The sequence below is a fragment of the Chiroxiphia lanceolata genome, chromosome 15, assembly GCF_009829145.1.
Source record: "Chiroxiphia lanceolata isolate bChiLan1 chromosome 15, bChiLan1.pri, whole genome shotgun sequence".
In the NCBI taxonomy this organism is placed as follows: Eukaryota; Metazoa; Chordata; class Aves; order Passeriformes; family Pipridae; genus Chiroxiphia; species Chiroxiphia lanceolata.
Window position 1 is genome coordinate 1,866,168 of NC_045651.1, and position 16,949 is coordinate 1,883,116.

General features: G+C 47.9%; 1 protein-coding gene across 2 annotated transcripts; it reads right to left on the reverse strand.

Moving 5' to 3' along the window:
- Positions 1-1,831: 1,831 nt before the first annotated feature.
- Positions 1,832-14,931, reverse strand: DNAJC18 (DnaJ heat shock protein family (Hsp40) member C18). Of its 2 annotated transcripts, XM_032702928.1 has the most exons (7): positions 14,800-14,931; positions 14,579-14,724; positions 13,032-13,217; positions 9,748-9,860; positions 8,363-8,472; positions 6,339-6,511; positions 1,832-2,833 (listed from the first exon to the last, which is right to left on the reverse strand). In XM_032702928.1, the coding sequence occupies exons 1-7, from the start codon at positions 14,835-14,837 to the stop codon at positions 2,709-2,711; spliced, it is 891 nt and encodes a 296-aa protein (XP_032558819.1). In that variant the 5' UTR covers positions 14,838-14,931; the 3' UTR covers positions 1,832-2,708. The 2 variants fall into 2 exon arrangements, with proteins under 2 accessions (XP_032558819.1, XP_032558820.1); XM_032702929.1 differs by lacking the exons at positions 14,579-14,724; positions 14,800-14,931 and adding an exon at positions 13,391-13,484.
- Between the last annotated feature and the right edge of the window lie 2,018 nt (positions 14,932-16,949).

Consider the following 16,949-nt stretch of genomic DNA (forward strand, 5'->3'; position numbering starts at 1 on the left):
CCAAATGGCGGGCCCGGGCCCTCCCCGCTCCCCCAGCGCCGGGCCCGGCCCCGCCATCCCGCCTGGGACACTCCCACTGCCCCTCCTTCCACACCACGGCACGTACAGGCACGGAGATGTCACGTCTTTAATTTAAAAACCCCGAATACATCCACACACACAGACCTATTTCCCAGTGCTCGGTGTTCCCTGCTCCGAGCCACCCTCCTGCTCAGGAACACCTTATTCTCTTATTCTGACCCAGAAACAAGGAGCCCCAGCACCCTTTGGAGAAGGACAGGGATACATTTCCAGCCCACGGGCTCCAGAGAGGACTCTCCTTTTCCCTATGGAGCAGGATGCCCGTGCTGTACAAACACAGCTTGTCCTGTTTGTCACCAGACACCCCGAGCCACACACCCCTCCCAGCACACACCAGCACCTGACACCCCCCGGTATAAACAAAGAACACTTATTGCTTTGGGAAATGTTTTTACCTCTCAGTCTCACCTCCTGCTCCATCCCAGCCCCCTTCCTAGTTCCAGAGAAGACTCTGTATGACTGTGCTTCCCACAGGAGGTCCCCACCTCCATCAAGTCCTTGGAGATCTTTGGATGGAGAGGTGTGATCTGGTTCTAGTGCAAAATGCTGTGTATGAGTTCAAGCTCCACGCAGGACACAGCAGGTCCAGGGAAGTCACTGGCTTTGGTCTCCCCACCTGCATCCCTCTACAGCTCTGGGACTCCCACAGGAAGGACGGGGAAGATACCAACCCTAGAACCAGGTCCAACCACTTGAACAGACGTCTAATATATTGTACAAGCTATTTAGTAGATGAAAAGCAACATTAATTTTGCTTTCTGTACACAGTCGTGCTCAAAGGTGGGAAATACCAGAACTAAGACTGCCTGCTCTGCCAGCCCCCATCCTGGAATAATCAACCCTTAATAACCAATCCAGCCACCATCCTGGAATAATGAACCTTTGCAGACGGGCACCAACCCACTCAAAATACCCCATGGTGCACACTGGTGCTCTTCCCACCCCAGGTGCCCAACAAACTCTGCTCAACTTTCCCACCTGCTCCTATAAGGTTTCCTGCAAACGGGATACAAATGTTAATGCTAATATGTAATTTAAAGAGTTACTTTGTTGTTTCCCCCCCATTTTTTGACACACCACCACCCCACAGCAGCACCATTGCTGTACTTGGAATGTTCTCATCACATCTGGAATGTGTCTGGCTCACTTGCAGGAGCATCAAGCCTCAAATCCCTGATACAACCCCCAAATTCCAGTGCACACCCCAGAAAAGCCTCTTTTCCTCCCAATTTGTTTGCTGCCCAACCTCCCCCTGCTGTGTGAACAGGACAGGGACACGGAGGGGACACTTTGTGGTACCCACAGTGCGAGTTCCAGCCCACAGGGCCCCTCAGCAGAGCACCTGGACAACACTGCTCCACCAGGCACATGGACACCTGAAGTCTAAGCTTCAAAGGCAGGTTTAATCCTGGCATTTCCCAAACTTTGGAGCACTTTGCTCCCTAGGTTTCAGGCAAAGCCACCTGTGCATCCTGCAGCAGGTTTTAGGAATGAGGCCACAGCAGAGCATTGCTCAGATCTCACTGACACCTATTCCCAAGGTCAGAGGGGAGCAGTGCTGTGCTGTGGCTGCCCCGAGCCCCCCACCCTGGAAGAACAGGTCATTCCATGCCTGGCACACCCCCGTGGTACCCACCAGAGAAACTGGTGCTCAGCTGGAGTAACACTGGTCTCTGCTGCTCACGGGTACAACTAGCCTCAAACTGCTCCTCAAGGCCTGACTTTGGAAAGGAGGAACAAGGTAAAAAAGGACACTACCACATGGGTCTTTTTCTTTGCAGTACTGATGGCTACAGTGAAACATTCATAACTGCTCAGCAGAGTAAAAATATGCTACATGAGAACTGTACCGGGAAAAGCAGGGCCCCTGGAGCAGCTGGAGAAGAGTGTGCAGATCCAAGTCAGAATGTAACAGCCAGCTTCAAAATATGCCACTGAAAACAGATGAGAAAATCAACATGGTTGTCCTTTGCTTACAGTTTTGCAGCCACTGGATTGGTGCAGTTCACACTCCCATCTTCTCGGTCGTGCTGGTGTCACACGGAGCAGGATGGGCACGGCCCTCCCGTGGAGCAGCACAGGGTACAGTCCCTTGGCCAGAGGGAGGGCTGGGAGTGTGCTCAGGTGCTCACCTGGGGCAGGTACCTGTCCCTGGTGCCCCCAGCACTGCACAGGACACTGGAATCAGCCCAACATTCCTTCACAGCGCTGTGGAGGCAGGGACAGCCTCGGTGCTGAATGGGAAGGGGAGCTGACACCAGCACTGAGCACAGCACTGTCCATGGGATCCACTGCACTGCAGCTCCACAGAAAACATGGAAAGCCGAGGCACGTGCGTGCTCTCCGGGGAAGCACACGCAGCTTGGATTCAGAGGGGTTCCAAACTAAGAGAATCTCCCTGGAATGAATGTACAAAGTGCCACTGGTCCTTGGAACCGAATCTAATGTACAGGATATATTACAGCAAACAGCAGCTCTGCAGCTCGTGCTGGCCCTTCTCTGCACTACATGCAGAAGGACTCCAATATCCACTCCTTACAATAGACTCCTTCCCTTTTTATATGAAGGAAAATAAAAACATAACTTAAAACAGCAATAAATAAAACTACGGAACGTGTGCATTCTGCTCAGCCCCCTTTGTGCATCCCAATCAGACTGGAGAGCTTCTCACAGTGCTCAAGTTTCAGGGATTCTGCTTTCTGTTTTAACCTCTCATCTCTGTAGAGCTTGGCCAAATTGGACAAGTCAGACTCTGAAAGATGAAAAAAAAAAAAGATGTATTAGGATGAAGCCGTGAGCCTCCTTAAAGAACTGTTTCTCAGTGCTTTGTTATCCTTGTGGCACTTGTTAATTCTAATTTTGCTGGGTATTGAATCCAGGGAAGTGAAGAGTTACCCGAGGGACTTGTCTGAAAGGCCTCCGTACCCTTTCATTAACAATCTCAAATGTACTTTGCATATTTGTTCCCCTTCTTCTCAAAAGCAACATAAAACTGAAATAATCCCATTGTTTAAATTATTTCCCCCCAGTAATTCAGAGAAGTTTCTTCTGCTGATTAGCTGAGGAAGTCTTAATATAGCTTTCTCCCTGAAGAATAATTTAGCTGCAGGATTAGATGCACTGAGGAGAAAAGCAGTAATTTACTTCTGAAAAGGTCAACCTTTCCGTAAGCACAGGCTACCTGATGACACTCAATTTTTCAAAGAGCTTTTATACACCTCACAAGCCCCTCATTTCACAAAATTATTCAGAGTTGAAAGAACTTCAATAGGTCCTTTCATGCCTTACGTCCTGTGTCCCTGTCCCACTGAAATTTAAAGCCATTTAACCCTCCACCCACTTACTGAAAAGCTTCCCAAACTGTCAGGCATGAACAGTTCATTTTAGAGCAGGAACCCATTGACAGGTTTATAACCCAAATGCCACTCAGGCAGTGCTGGGCACACAGCCTTGACAAGCCTCCAGCAAAACCAGACTTGGGTAATTGTCTCTGAGTCCAGAGTCCCTGGAATTGTGCAGTGGAGAATCTCAGTTTCCACTTATCCAATTGGGAAAAATTATTCCCTGTGCTTTTGACAGGGTTTATTCCATCACATCTGCTCCTCGTGGGTTTCAATCTTCTACAGAGTTGTTCCTTTGAACTTTTCTCTTTAAGGACATCCTAAAATACTGAATTTCGGCTACGTTTAGACTGGATATTGGGAAGAAATTCTTGGCTGTGAGGCTGGGGAGGCCCTGGCCCAGGTTGCCCAGAGAAGCTGTGGCTGCCTCTGGATCCCTGGAAGTGTCCAAGGCCAGGTTGGACAGGGCTTGGAGCAACCTGGGCTAGTGGAAGGTGTCCCTGCCCATGGCAGGGGGCAGAACTGGATAAGCTTTAAGGTGTCTTCCAAGCCAAACCGTCCCACGATTCTATGACACATATCCTGATTCTCTCTGTTTTCAGTTGCCTCTTTGTGACCTGGAGCTCTTTGGAGCCTCACTTTACAACTGTGCTACCCCAGCTGAAACATTCCTGTAAAAACCTGGGATCTGCTTTTTGTACTTAATTGTGCCAGAGGTTTCAGAAGACCCAAACCCAGAGCACACACAACTTTCACACACTGCTCTGCTGAGAAGGGGAGTCCTGTTTGGTGCAGCACTATAAAAGCAACTGGCTGAACAGGATACCAACCTGTTACTTTTAAAGTTTTCCTTCAGGTTGTTGAACACCAGGTAGCACTTTCCAAGTCATAAAATCAAGGACTTTAAAACCAAACTGTTCCTGAGTAACTCATCTCTGTCCATTTTGCTGGTGCTAAAGAGAAATGCACCCTCAGTAAACACAACAAATGTACTATTAATAGGCATTCAACTGACAAAAAGCTGAGCACACTAAGTCAAACACTTCAACAAGGATTAAGAGACCAATGCTGTGGAGCAACAGCTGACTAAGAACTGTCTCAACATCTCCAGAGCTTTTCTCCAGCACTCCACACCGTATTCACAGTTTATTTTTGCAAAGTGAGCCCAACCTCAGCTGTGCCCCTTACCTGCTCACTGGCCTGGATGGAATCACTCTGAAAATGCTTAGTTTGAATTACAGTGGTGTCCTCAGGCTACTGCTAATTGTGTAAATGTATTTGCAGATGGGTGACTAATACAATCTCTAAGTGTACAGAGCTCTGGAGGAGCAGGGCTTGGCAGGCATTTGGCATTCCCTGCTGGATCTCCCCCTCTCTGACAACTGGTCTCCCTTAGACTCCCAAACCCTGTCCCTGTTTTGGGGCTTGGCTCTCCTTAGCTCCAGGTCTACATGAAAGAGACAATTTTCAGTTGCACAAGATCAATTAAAAGGATTTTTGTGCAAGAAAAGCTCTCTCCCTATGGCAAGCCTACATTTATGAGTATTAACAGCCAAATTACACTTAGAGGCTGCTCCTGCCAGCCACAGATGCTTGAAGGTCACAAGTCAAGCACACTAAAAACTTCAGGACTTTTGTGGTCTTATGTTATGGGTTCTTTTTAACTTCAGAATCTATGTCTGTTTATTCCTCTTTAAAGCAGGATTGGTAACTTTTAAGTTTTAAACCAAAACAAGCCTTCCCATGAAAAACCTGTAAAGAGTTTGGAGTCAGCAACACTATTGTTACCTCTTCTCTAGGGTTAAACAAGTCTTGTTTGGACAAACTGTGTTTCCATAATGATGCAACTGGTAAAGAAACTGAAAACAAGTGCAAAGGCACTTTTTAGCAGTGTGCTGAGGATTGTTTCACACAGAGCAATTTAGAAAGCCCCACCACTGTGTGAAAGCAGTTTGCTATTGAACATTCTCAGAGACACAACTTGTTCCAGTTTCCTTTATACACAGCAGCACTTCGTGTTTACTCATTTAGAGGTGATGAGTTTTTTAGCTGAAAAAAAATCTGTCAAAACATCCCAACATCAACTACTCCTTGTAATTTTATTTTTGTTAGTTGCCAAAGAAGCAGGGATTTGCTCTGTTTTCAATGAACCAGATTAGCAGTAATTAATAGGTAAGTAATGCAATATGGGTGTAAAATGCCTTAAAATATGGGGTTCACGTGCCTTTATTCACATCACTGAGTGACTCATGGCTGATTGAGAATAAAGATTTTGAATGCTCACATCTGTGTTCTCCCTTCCTGCACTCAATTCTTGTTTTTAAAAGACTTGACTGTGGTGAAAAGCATGATCTCAAACTCATCTAAAGATAGAAAATGCAAATAACACACAAACTGAGCACGGAAGCACAGCTCTGGAAACTGATACCAGGAACACAGCCCACTCAAGAGAGCCAAGAGCACCTGGACAGGCTACGGGCTCTCCTGGGGAAGTTTTAAGAGAAAAGTCAGAGAAACTTCTCGTGGAGCCAGTCTGCTCCAGCAAAGGAAACATGGAATAGGTGATGTCTCAAAATCTTTTCTAGCCTAACCATCCATCAGGGCTAGATAAACATGGTGGGTTCTATGTTGAAAACATCATCACTAAAGGTTATTCGAGCATAAAAACTGAGTGGAAAAAAAACATCTCAAATGGTGAAATCTACTTTCCACTCATCACTTAAAATGTATTTTGACAGATCTCAAGAAAAGCCAATTCAGTGTTAAGAGCAGATGTGAGACACCTCAAAGCAGGGCAAGGTTGAGATGTTGTGGGCTTTGCAAACTGAGGCTAAAACCGGCAGCACTTTGCGAGGCGCAGCCACCGCCCAGCCCCCGGCGGGTCCTGGGCACACGCCTGGGACAGAAAGAACTTACTTTGCTGTTTCTCCTTCCAGCAGCTGGTCTGAATATAGTCTATGTAATCCTTTTCAACTGTCTTCTCGAGCTCTTGGAGTTCTGCTCCTTGATAATTCTTCTCAAAGTTCCTATCGACATAGTAAGGCACCTGCAAGTTCTCTGTTTCTCTGATAATGACGTGGCCGATGGACCTGTGGACACACAGAGAAACCAGATGTTTGAGCAGTTCAACCCTAAAGAAATCAAGAGCCGTTTCTCCACACTGGCATTTCCAGAGGACAGTATTTAGAGCCATGTTTTTACAGTTAATTTCTGCAGGATTATGGCTCCCTCAACCATCCAGTAAGGAAATTACAAGTCTCGGGCACAGCAAGCTGTGCATTACAAACAGAATCCGCCCCCTGCTAAAACCACAGGAAAATATCTAATGTTTGGAAATACCTACAAAGAACTGACACTGCTCCTTCTGAATACTGTGTTTGTTCCCAACAGCTCGCTCAAGACACTTCCAAAATATCAGAGCAAATTTTAACTGTGAACTCTCCAGACACTTCCTTCTGTTTGCTGGGGATTCCTGGCAAACTCAGTCCAGAAATCCATGGGGATCGATAACTAAGGTAGAGATTATAAAGACTTGGGGCACAATGCAATTGGATCTGGATTTTCCTGTTTTCTGGATCCTTTAGTAGAACTAAAAATTAGCAGAGGAGATTCTAATTACACTTTCCTTCAGGGTTTTATAATCATCAGTAAGCAAAGTGGGGAAGAATTAGCCCCTCTGACACAGCCACTGGATCAAACTCCACTCTTAGACCGAATTTCCTTATTTGAGCAAAGATACCCAGGCATTTGCTCAAATCACTGCCCACAGGCAGAGGCAGGGAGCCAAAACACAAAGGTTACACTCTACTCAATGGAATCCTGTTTGCCCCTTCTTCCTGGACTCCTCTTTTCCTTCTCTCTCACGGTCTCAGAGGTGTCCACTCTCTTTAAAGAAACAATTGCTTCTAGTTTTTAAGCTGTTTTTTAAGGTTATGATTTAGAGAAATGACCTAACTGTGTGCCAGGCTCAGGCCTGACTATCTCACACCAGCAGGAGAAGGGGAGGCAGTAAAGAAAAGCAGGAGAGATCAGCTGCTGTGGGGGCAGCGTGGGAGGTTCCACATGGGACTGGCAGATAGCAAAAACACTCCCTGGAAAAAAAAAACCACCCAAAAAACAACCACTCTCCTGCTCTTGTGCGAGGGCCTCACACTGACATCTTGTGGCAAAATGATGAGGGGTGCTGGGCTACTCTGACAGCGGAGGGAGGGGACAGACCTGGACCTGAGGAGTTAAACTCCTAGAAGGGAGCAAGGGATGTGTTTGGAGCTCTCTGCTGGTTCCCCAAAACCTGCCAATCCTACTTCTGCCTCAGTAAGAGCCAGTCAAGGTGAGCTCTTTCCCACTAGAGAGATTCCTTCCTCCCAGCACTGTTTTTTCCTCTGCCTCACAAACTCAGATTACAGCAGTGCTGCTGGTGGTCCTTCTGCTTCCAGAGCTGACCAGCTCCCCAGGGTCCTGCTCCTCTACAGAAATTAAACCAGGGCATTTCAAGGCTTTAATAATTTGTGGAGCTTCCAGTGGAATTCATGCTCCAGAGCAGATTTGGATTCATACTGCAAACCACAGGCTTCATTATTTAACTGCCTTCCAGAGGAACCTCAGTGGTGGTCCACAGATTCCAGGGACTGGGCAGACCAGAGGCTGATCTACACCCACATTTATCCTCCTGTATCACAGTGCAAAACCATTTCACACCAGCTGAGGAAGGTTTCTGGTCTGGTGCCTCTCTCTGTTCAGCAATAAAGCTCACCACAGGTAACTTCACAGCTCAGGGGAACTCGTCAGGGCAGACTGCTGGTATTTCCCTATTTATGAACTGATAACACTTGCTGGAAAAGAGCAGAACATTAACATGAATTCTGCTATCAAATCCAACTTCCTTCTGCCTCCATATTGCAAACAGCAAGAGCAGAAAAACGTGTTTTCAAAGCACTTACGACTTGTAGAATAAGCTGTAGGGAGGGTTGGTGGCCATCAGCTGAGTTATCACTGACACTACTATGATGATGAAAACTGGCATCAACTGGATAAATGCAGAATAGGAATTCTGAAAAGAACAACAAGAATTAGTAGCCAAGGGAAGATATAGATGGAAAAAGAGGCATCTGTTCACAGAAACCAGGCTACCTATCACAGATCAACAATGTATTACGTGTAAACTGAAAAAAAGAGGAAGTACTTTGGGATTTCGAGAGGGATGACATTGTAATTTCAAAATAACCTTTATTAATAATCTCAGACATCTCTTGACAACCATTTTCTTTCAATTATCTTTTCCTCTACCCCTTCCTTCACAAGGCAATAGACACCCACAGCACTGTCAGTGCCCAGCTGACAATCCAACCTGCAGGAACACACTGCAATTCCCATGTTCTATAGCTTTCCAGGCACTCTCTGAAGTTTGTTACACCCATTCTAAAGATCTCAACCTCTGTTCAAGCACTGGATTTAATGGCTGAGCAGTAAAGGGTTAAGAGACCACATATGCTGTAACTTGGGACAGGATGCAAATGCAACAAGAGAGTGGAAAAGTATCAAAGGGAAAACACAGATCTTTCTTCCTGCTTTTTGATTTCTTTCTAAACTGGTTTCTAAAATGCTAGGAGGAGGAAAATAAAGCATGCACCTATTCAGGCTTTGCCCTCTGCCCTGGGATAGCAACGAGGATTCCTGATGTAGGTGGAATTCATTTGCCCTGTGTTTGCTGTCAGCTGTATCCGTTTCTTTTTTTCAGAGGCTGACTAAGAGACTCACAAGTGAAAACTCATCTTCCTTGGAGAATGATCCCCTGAGGTTAACAGATGGTCTCCAGAGGGAGATTCTGCCAAGGCAGGTGGCACATGTGTATGTGCACTGGCAACAACAGACACCTTGCCTCACCTGGAGGTCTCAGTTGGCAGAAATGTATCCCAGAGCCATCCTGCCCCCGGCTGGGAGAGGCTTGTGCAGCACCTGGGTGCTCATTTACTGAAGGCTTAAATACACCTTGAGGACAAAGAGCAAAAGCCAGTGCTTCCACACCCATTACCAGGCCCCATGTGGACTAATTGTTGTTGGATTACCAAACATTAGAGCTTGAAAACAGAAGCAGCAGCAAACCCCTGGATGACAGAAACTGGAAGGCATGTAATCCTATAAATACAAAGTATTTTTAAAGCAGCAATTAATAAAAGCCAATCCAGTCACGTACAAAACATCCCCTGTGGGTGCAGGGCTTGAGAATAAACACTGAGCACTCAAGCACGGGAAGGTTTGCCCTGGCTTCAGGTCTCCCTCAGCCTGGTGAGATATCTAAGGCCAGGAGATCCCTCCTCCTGGCTACCTGTGGCCTGTTGTCTTCCTCCTCCTGCTCCTGTGTCCATGCCCTTTCAGTCCGGTGCCTCCGTGGGTAATAATGTGCATCTCTGGCTACATTTGAGAACATGTGGATATTTCCTGTAAAAGAAAAGTCATGTTTCATGGCACTCACCTGTACTCCTCAGTTTCTGTTTAATTATCCAGGTTGATACTATACAGCCTGGTTACATTTGTGAGACCTCACACCAAAAAGCACAGCCAACCTCTGACTGAAATGACAAAACAACATGTCATTCCAAAAAGCCTACCAGAGAAATTGTAAAGTGTGCCCCAAGTCCATCTTAATTTAAAGCAAACTGCAGAGACATGTTCTGATTTTTATGATTGTATCTCATATTTTAATGCTGGTTTTGTCACATTCACTTGCAAGGCTGTGGCAGGAAAATGAATTTGCTTCTCCAGGCTCAGGCCATGAATTACAGCCTCCCATAATTACTGAATGTGCTTTTCTACTCATTTCTATTTCCTCTGCCTTCAAGCCATTAATGGTTTCACTTAATTATTTTATCATAAGGAGAGAGATTTTAAAAAAATAGCTTTTCGAGTGAAAAAAGGTGAACAATTCAGGATTTCCTTTCTTGCATGTGGAATGCAGTTGATTTATTTTTAAAAACTCTAAAATGAGGAAAGAATTGCATGTGCTGCTTCGATTTGAAGCTCTAACTCTGATTTTATCACCATATGAATATCTTAATAATAGCACTGCTCTCCTCCTTTGAAATTCAGCATGTCTTTGTGTTAGAGAATTGGAAATCTATGGCTTATCATCACAACAGAAATGCAAATCTATTTTTAAGCCCTGGGAAAGATGTCACATTATTGTATACTCTTCCACTGTCCTTTTTTGAGTTTCCCAAAGAATTCTGTAAGAAACCTGGGCGAAGGTGACCTTTGCTGTTGTGTTAAACCTCTGTTCCATTGCTTGCTCAAGGATTATTTTTCCAAGGCATGTGTGCCATCAGAGCTCCAAGCCAGGCTGTCTCCAAGGAGGAAACTTTCTTTTTGGAAAAAAGATAGTATTTTATCAAGCTATGAAAAAAGAAGCAACTTTTGGAATAGAAGAATGGCTTTTACAGGGTGCCTAGAAAAGAGTTATCCCAAATTCCAAGTTTCTCCCAGAATTTCTGCCAGGAGTTTCTTTCCTTCCATGTGCATTTATTTTTCATGAGAAGGACATTCAAGTTGTAGCCTCTCCCCATTAGAACTGTGCCATGTGGAGTCTCCTTTGACTTTTATCACAGTTAACATTTTAACTTTTAATATTTTTCCACTGAATATCCACAGAGGAAAACTGCACAGTAAAAACAAAGCCATAAACCTGCCCACAAATACCATACAAATGAGTTGACACCAACACCTCTAATTTGGATTTCCAGAGAGCCTGGTGACAGCAAGGTGTCACAAAACAAACACCAGCACAAACTTCAGCTCAGGCAAGTCCTACTTAGTGCTACAACAGTTTAAAAAATGTTCTCTTTATATCAGCTACCTCTTACTAGCAATTCTCTTGCTAAATAGAATCCGTGAGGAGTTTCCCTATCTGGAAAATTGCTAAACTGATAATTTTCCATAACTTAAAACTTACTTTTACATTAGGAAAATGTACACAAATTTACATCCACACACTTTTTTGGTGAGGAAACCATTGTTTCCTACCAACACCAACTACTATGAAATATCTGTTTCTTTCCTTACTCTTTGCCATTTGGCTCAAAATTCCCATTTTCTCCTTTGTGCCACTCTCCCTGACAAACCTGCCATGCCCAGTACCCAAATTCCCCCTGCAGCTCCTCAGTCTCCTGTCCTCAGTTCCAAGCATCCCTGTCCCCCACACTACCAAGCAGTCCCATTCCACAAGGGCAATGCTCCTCAAAAGGCACACACAGGTGCAATTCCTTGCACAGCCAGGAATGGAAAACTTGCAGACTCTGGATGGAATTACACCATGCTGGGGTTGGCTCACTTTGCACATTAACTGATGCAAATTTGGGAACAACCTGACGTCCCTTGGCTGCAAGATGCACCACTCAAACTAAGGTTATGGGGAGCTTGTAAGTAACTACCTGTGTCTGTGGCTTCAGGCTGTAGTAAGTGGTGTGTACGTCACTTTATGTGACACCTGGGAGGGGAAAAGTTTACAGGAATGCTAAAGCAATTCCTTAGATGCTGCCAGGAACACCCCTGAGCTCACCACACCTTTCAGATTTACTTTTAATCCACAGATCTTGTGGTATCTTTCTACTTTTCCTACAAATACAAAAGTCAAGGCTGGACTGAGACATGCTCAGGGCTACTACAGGTGCAGCTCCACTGCTGTGTTACTGGATCCTGCATATCCCCTGGATCCTGCATATCTCCTGGATCCTGCATATCTCCTGGATCCTGCATATCTCCTGGATCCTGCATATCCCCTGGATCCTGCATATCCCCTGGATCCTGCATATCCCCTGGATCCTGCATATCCCCTGGATCCTGCATATCCCCTGGATCCTGCATATCCCCTGGATCCTGCATATCCCCTGGATCCTGCATATCCATGCACAGTCTATCCTGGCAGGGAGCACTTGCTGAGCTCCCAGGCTTGAATTTCATTCCAGCACACAGGAACGTGCCAGAAAGGCACAGGAGCTTCCCTGCTTAGAGAGGCACTGAGACCACAACTCCAGCAGCTGTGCCATGCCGGCCTGGAATGCTGGAAGGTGCCTCAAGTACAACCCAATCATGGAATGGTTGAGGTTGGAAAAGACCTCTGAGGTGACTGAGTCCAGCCATCACCTAAGACATCTCTTCCCATTCACACCTTATTTTATCTCCCATACCACTGCTGACTTCAGATGATGGAGGGAATAAAAGAAAGGCAGAAAACAATTCCAGAAAGGTTTCTGCTCTTTTCAAATGTATAATCAATTCCATGAGCAGTCCCAAGGGAACCTGACCTTCCTTTATGGTTTACAGAATCACAAAATATCCCAAGTTGGAAAGGATCCACAAGAATCATCCAGTCCAACCCCTGGCCCTGCACAGGCCCAGCCCCAAGAGTCACCCCCTGTGCCCCAGAGGATCAGCCAAACCCTCCTGGAGCTCTGGCAGCCTTGGGGCTGTGCCCACTGCCCTCGGGAGCCTGGGCAGTGCCCAACCAGCCTCTGGGGGAAGAACCTTTTGCTGAGATCCAACCTGAGCCTGCCCTGACACAGCTCCAGCCACTCCCTGGGGTTTAGTGTCAGCCCACTGCACTTCACAGCCACTGACCTGTAGGAAAATGCCCACCAAAAAACACATTGAATATTTCTTCTGGTGTAATGTCTGCTTCAAACTCTGTGTAGTAATTGTAGTGCCTGGCCTGGCCAGTGCTGACGTGCTCTTGGTCGCTCCCCAGTTCATCGTATCGCAGTCGCTTCTCAGGGTTGCTCAGAACTGCAAAAGCATTGCCTATTGCTGGAGAGGGAATTACAACAAGCATTTTAATTAACATTTCCAGAGCTCTGACTTTTATAAGCAGTGAGCAAAAAAAACCCCAAACAAGCATAGAAAAGTCATGCTTGACGAAAGATTGAGTCACTTTTGAAAGAACTGCCTTTGTAAAAGAAGTGTTACAGCACTGGAATTACCTGTGAAGGAAACTACTTCCTGCTGCCCCTGATGCCAAGAGAAAGTGCTAAAGTATATGGAGAGACCTGAAACATTCATAAAACCGAGGTGAGTCTCTGCTTCAGCCAAGAAAGTGGGTGAGAATGCAACATTTTCTCAGCTCAAACCAAGCCCTGCTATAGAAGTGCACCTCCATATACCACACACAGTCAACATAAAGTTAATAACTGGAGAGACTAATTAAAATGCAGAGCAATATTCCAAGTTTTTCCTGCTGGCAGAGGTGCTCCTGAAGCTGTGCAGCACATCTACTTCACACTTCACATCCAACCACCCAGAAGTATTTGTTTGGTTCATCTTCCTCTTTGATCTCTGACAGAACAAGTTCATTGAGAACTACAACCCAAACACAAATAAACAAAGAAAAGCCCTTTGGAAGCTCCTTAACAGACTATGAATGAATCACTTGCTTTCCTCGGGCTGTGCTGCAACACAGCATGGAAAGGGCAAAGGATGTAAGAATTTAGATGGCAACAGGGTCAGTATAGGACTGCAATTTTTCTTAAGAGTCCAGACACAGCATATTGGATTAAATTTTATATGCTTGCATAGATATACATATAAATTTATTGACAAGGAGCAGTTTTTGATTACACAACACCCCATTCTCCTGCATGCCCAGTGTTAGTTCCAAGCCTCGTTTTGAACCTTTTACAGAATCCTGGAATGGTTTGGGTTGGAAAGGACCTGAAAGCTCATCTCCTTCCACCCCCTGCCACGGGCAGGGACACCTTCCACTAGCCCAGGTTGCTCCAAGCCCCATCCAACCTGGCCTTGGACACTTCCAGGGATCCAGGGGCAGCCACAGCTTCTCTGGGCAACCTGTGCCAGGGCCTCCCTACCCTCACAGGGAACAATTTCTTCCCAATATCCCATCTAACCCCGCTGTCAGTGTGAAGCCATTCCCCCTTGGCCTGTCACCTCGTGCCACTGCAAATCCCTCAGAAGTTCTCGGAATGAGACCTGAGGTACATTTCCCTCTGTTTCTGATGGAAATGCTGTATTTTGCAGAGGAAAATGCAAACCTTACCGAGCCGCGGGGGGGGTTCTGTGTGGCCGCCGGTGTGTCCGCGGCACCCGCGGCCTCTGCGGGTGCGGCCGCTCGGCCCCTCACGGAGCCCCCCGGGCCCCTCACGGAGCCCCCTCACCTTTGAAGGCCTCGGTGGCCCCGGGCGCGCGGTTCTTGTCGGGGTGGAACTTGAGGGCGAGCCGGCGGTACGCGCGCTTCAGCTCCTCCTCGCCGGCGTCCCGGCTCACGCCCAGGATCTCGTAGTAGTCCCGGCACCGCTTGATCCTGGCGGCCGACACACGGTTATCCCCGGGCCCGCTCCCCCGGCCCCGCTCCCCGCCGCCCCCCGGCCCCGCTCACCGCCGCACCCCGTCCAGCTGCTCGGCCGTGTAGGTCATGTCTGCCCGGGGCCGCGCCCCCTCTCACCGCCCGCCGCCCCGCGCCGCCATCTTGTGCGCGGGGGCTGCCGGGAGCGGCCTCGCCGGGAATGGCGGCGTGACGTCATAGCGCGGCGGTGACGTAATGAGCGGCTCTGAGGGGAGCGGGGGATGACGTCAGAGCGGCCCCGGGGCGGGGAGACCCTGTGTGGGACCGGGCACGGTGTGTGCCGGGCGGGGACAGCGCTGAGAGTGGGATGGCAGCGTTGGGGATGTCATGGGATCATGGAATGTCCTGAGTTGGAAGGGACCGACAAGGACCATCCAGTCCAATGCCCGGCCCTGCACAGGACCATCCCAAACAATCCCACCCTGTCGCTGAGAGTATTGTCCAAACCCTCGTGGAGCTCTGGCAGCCTTGGGGCTGTGCCCACTGCCCTGGGGAGCCTGGTCAGTGCCCAACCAGCCTCTGGGGGAAGAACCTTTGCCTGAGATCCAACCTGAGCCTGCCCTGACACAGCTCCAGCCATTCCCTGGCTGCTGTCCCTGGTCCCCCCAGAGCAGAGCTCAGTCCCTGCCCCTCCTCTGCCCCTGCCCGGGCAGCTTCTTCTCCAGCTGAACACACCAAGTGCCCTCAGCCGCTCTTGTGTGGTCTATCCAGACCCTTCATCATGCTCATGTCCCTCCTTTGGACACTCTCCAACAGCAGAGAAAGCCCTGGGGGTGCCGGTGCCAGGGGCTGGACATGAGCCCAGGTGAGCCCAGGGGGACAAGAGGCCAATGGCCCCTGGGCTGTGCCAGCCATGGTGTGGCAGCAGGACCAGGGCAGGGACTGTCCCTGTGCTGGCCCTGCTGAGGCCCCTCCAGGGCTGTGTCCAGTTCTGGGCCCCTCACGGCAAGGAAGACATTTCCCAGCTGCCTTTATCATTGCTAATACTGCTGCTGGTTTCTCCTCATCCCACCTGCCAGAGACACCTTCCTCTAGCCCAGGTTGCTCCAAGCCCCGTCCAACCTGGCCTTGGACACTTCCAGGCGCTTCTCTGGGCAACCCGTGCCAGGGCCTCCCCACCCTCTGTGTAAGATTCTCAAGGGTCTGTGGAAAGAAGGAGGTCAAAGGAAGGAAAACTTGAGCAGTGGAGAGATCCCATGGGATCTCAGGGGCCTGCAGAGATGTGTTAAAGCTTGATACTCACCAAAAACCTACTTGTGGTGTTCCATGCGTGGAGTCACAGGTCTCTGGGATCTGGAGCTCTGGGTTCACCTAACTGGGAATCACCTGGGACTTCATGCTTAAGCAAATTCACCAGTCTGGCAGAGGCTGGGTGAGTGATGGCATTTTACTTTTCATGAATCTTACCAGAAAAGCTGTATTTATTAAAAAACAACTTATCAAACTCCCTGGTGCAGATGTTAAAGGTAGAAAATGTGTTGGCTCTTAGCACGAGTTGTGGAAACATTGCATGTATTTTGCTGAACACTTCCTTGCCAGCTGCGAAGCACAGCTACCTCCCACACTGCACATGCCAGCAAACATCTCTTATCCATCCTATTAGATTAAATCAAGCTCAATTACAATGTTTCACTGAACTGTGCAGGGGAATGTGTGCAGCAATATCCCTTCTGAGTGCTTGGCTAGGTCCTTTTTTCCCCTAATGTCACAGTTTACCTTCAGGGTTGATGAATGATGTTGCTCCTGTTAGGGGAGCCAGTATCTCACTGTGCTGCTGCTGCACAGACAAGGTTCTCCCAAGGTCTGTGCTGCTGGAACTGATGCAGCTTCCAAGCAGGAGTCACGGTGAAGATGGGCAGACGTAGGGCAGGGTTAGTGCTTCAGTACCTTACTCTGCTGAATGAGGCAGCTGAAACCTCCAGAAATACCCAATGGGGCATCATTTCTCTCATGTGGATGCTGGGGATGGACATCCCCACCCTCCTCGTGTGAGTATTTTGCTGAAGGTGGTGAGTGACTATGGCTGGGGCTGAACCAGCTCAGGCTGTGACCAGCAGGCTCCAAACAGGAGCCCTGGGAACCCAACGAAGGGCTGTCCTTGGGGTGCCTTTGTGTGGTAAGATACACGCAGGCACCCCCAAAAATGCCAAGGCAGTGAAAAGAATCCAAAAGGTTTATTCTGA

Coding starts and splice junctions, on each gene's coding strand:
- DNAJC18 (XM_032702928.1), bottom strand. CDS start 14,837: ATGACCTACACGGCCGAGCAGCTGGACGGGGTGCGGCG. Junction 14,725..14,799: donor CAGCTGGACGGGGTGCGGCG/GTGAGCGGGGCC, acceptor GTCGGCCGCCAG/GATCAAGCGGTGCCGGGACT. Junction 6,512..8,362: donor TACAGCTTATTCTACAAGTC/GTAAGTGCTTTG, acceptor GTGTGTCCACAG/GTCCATCGGCCACGTCATTA.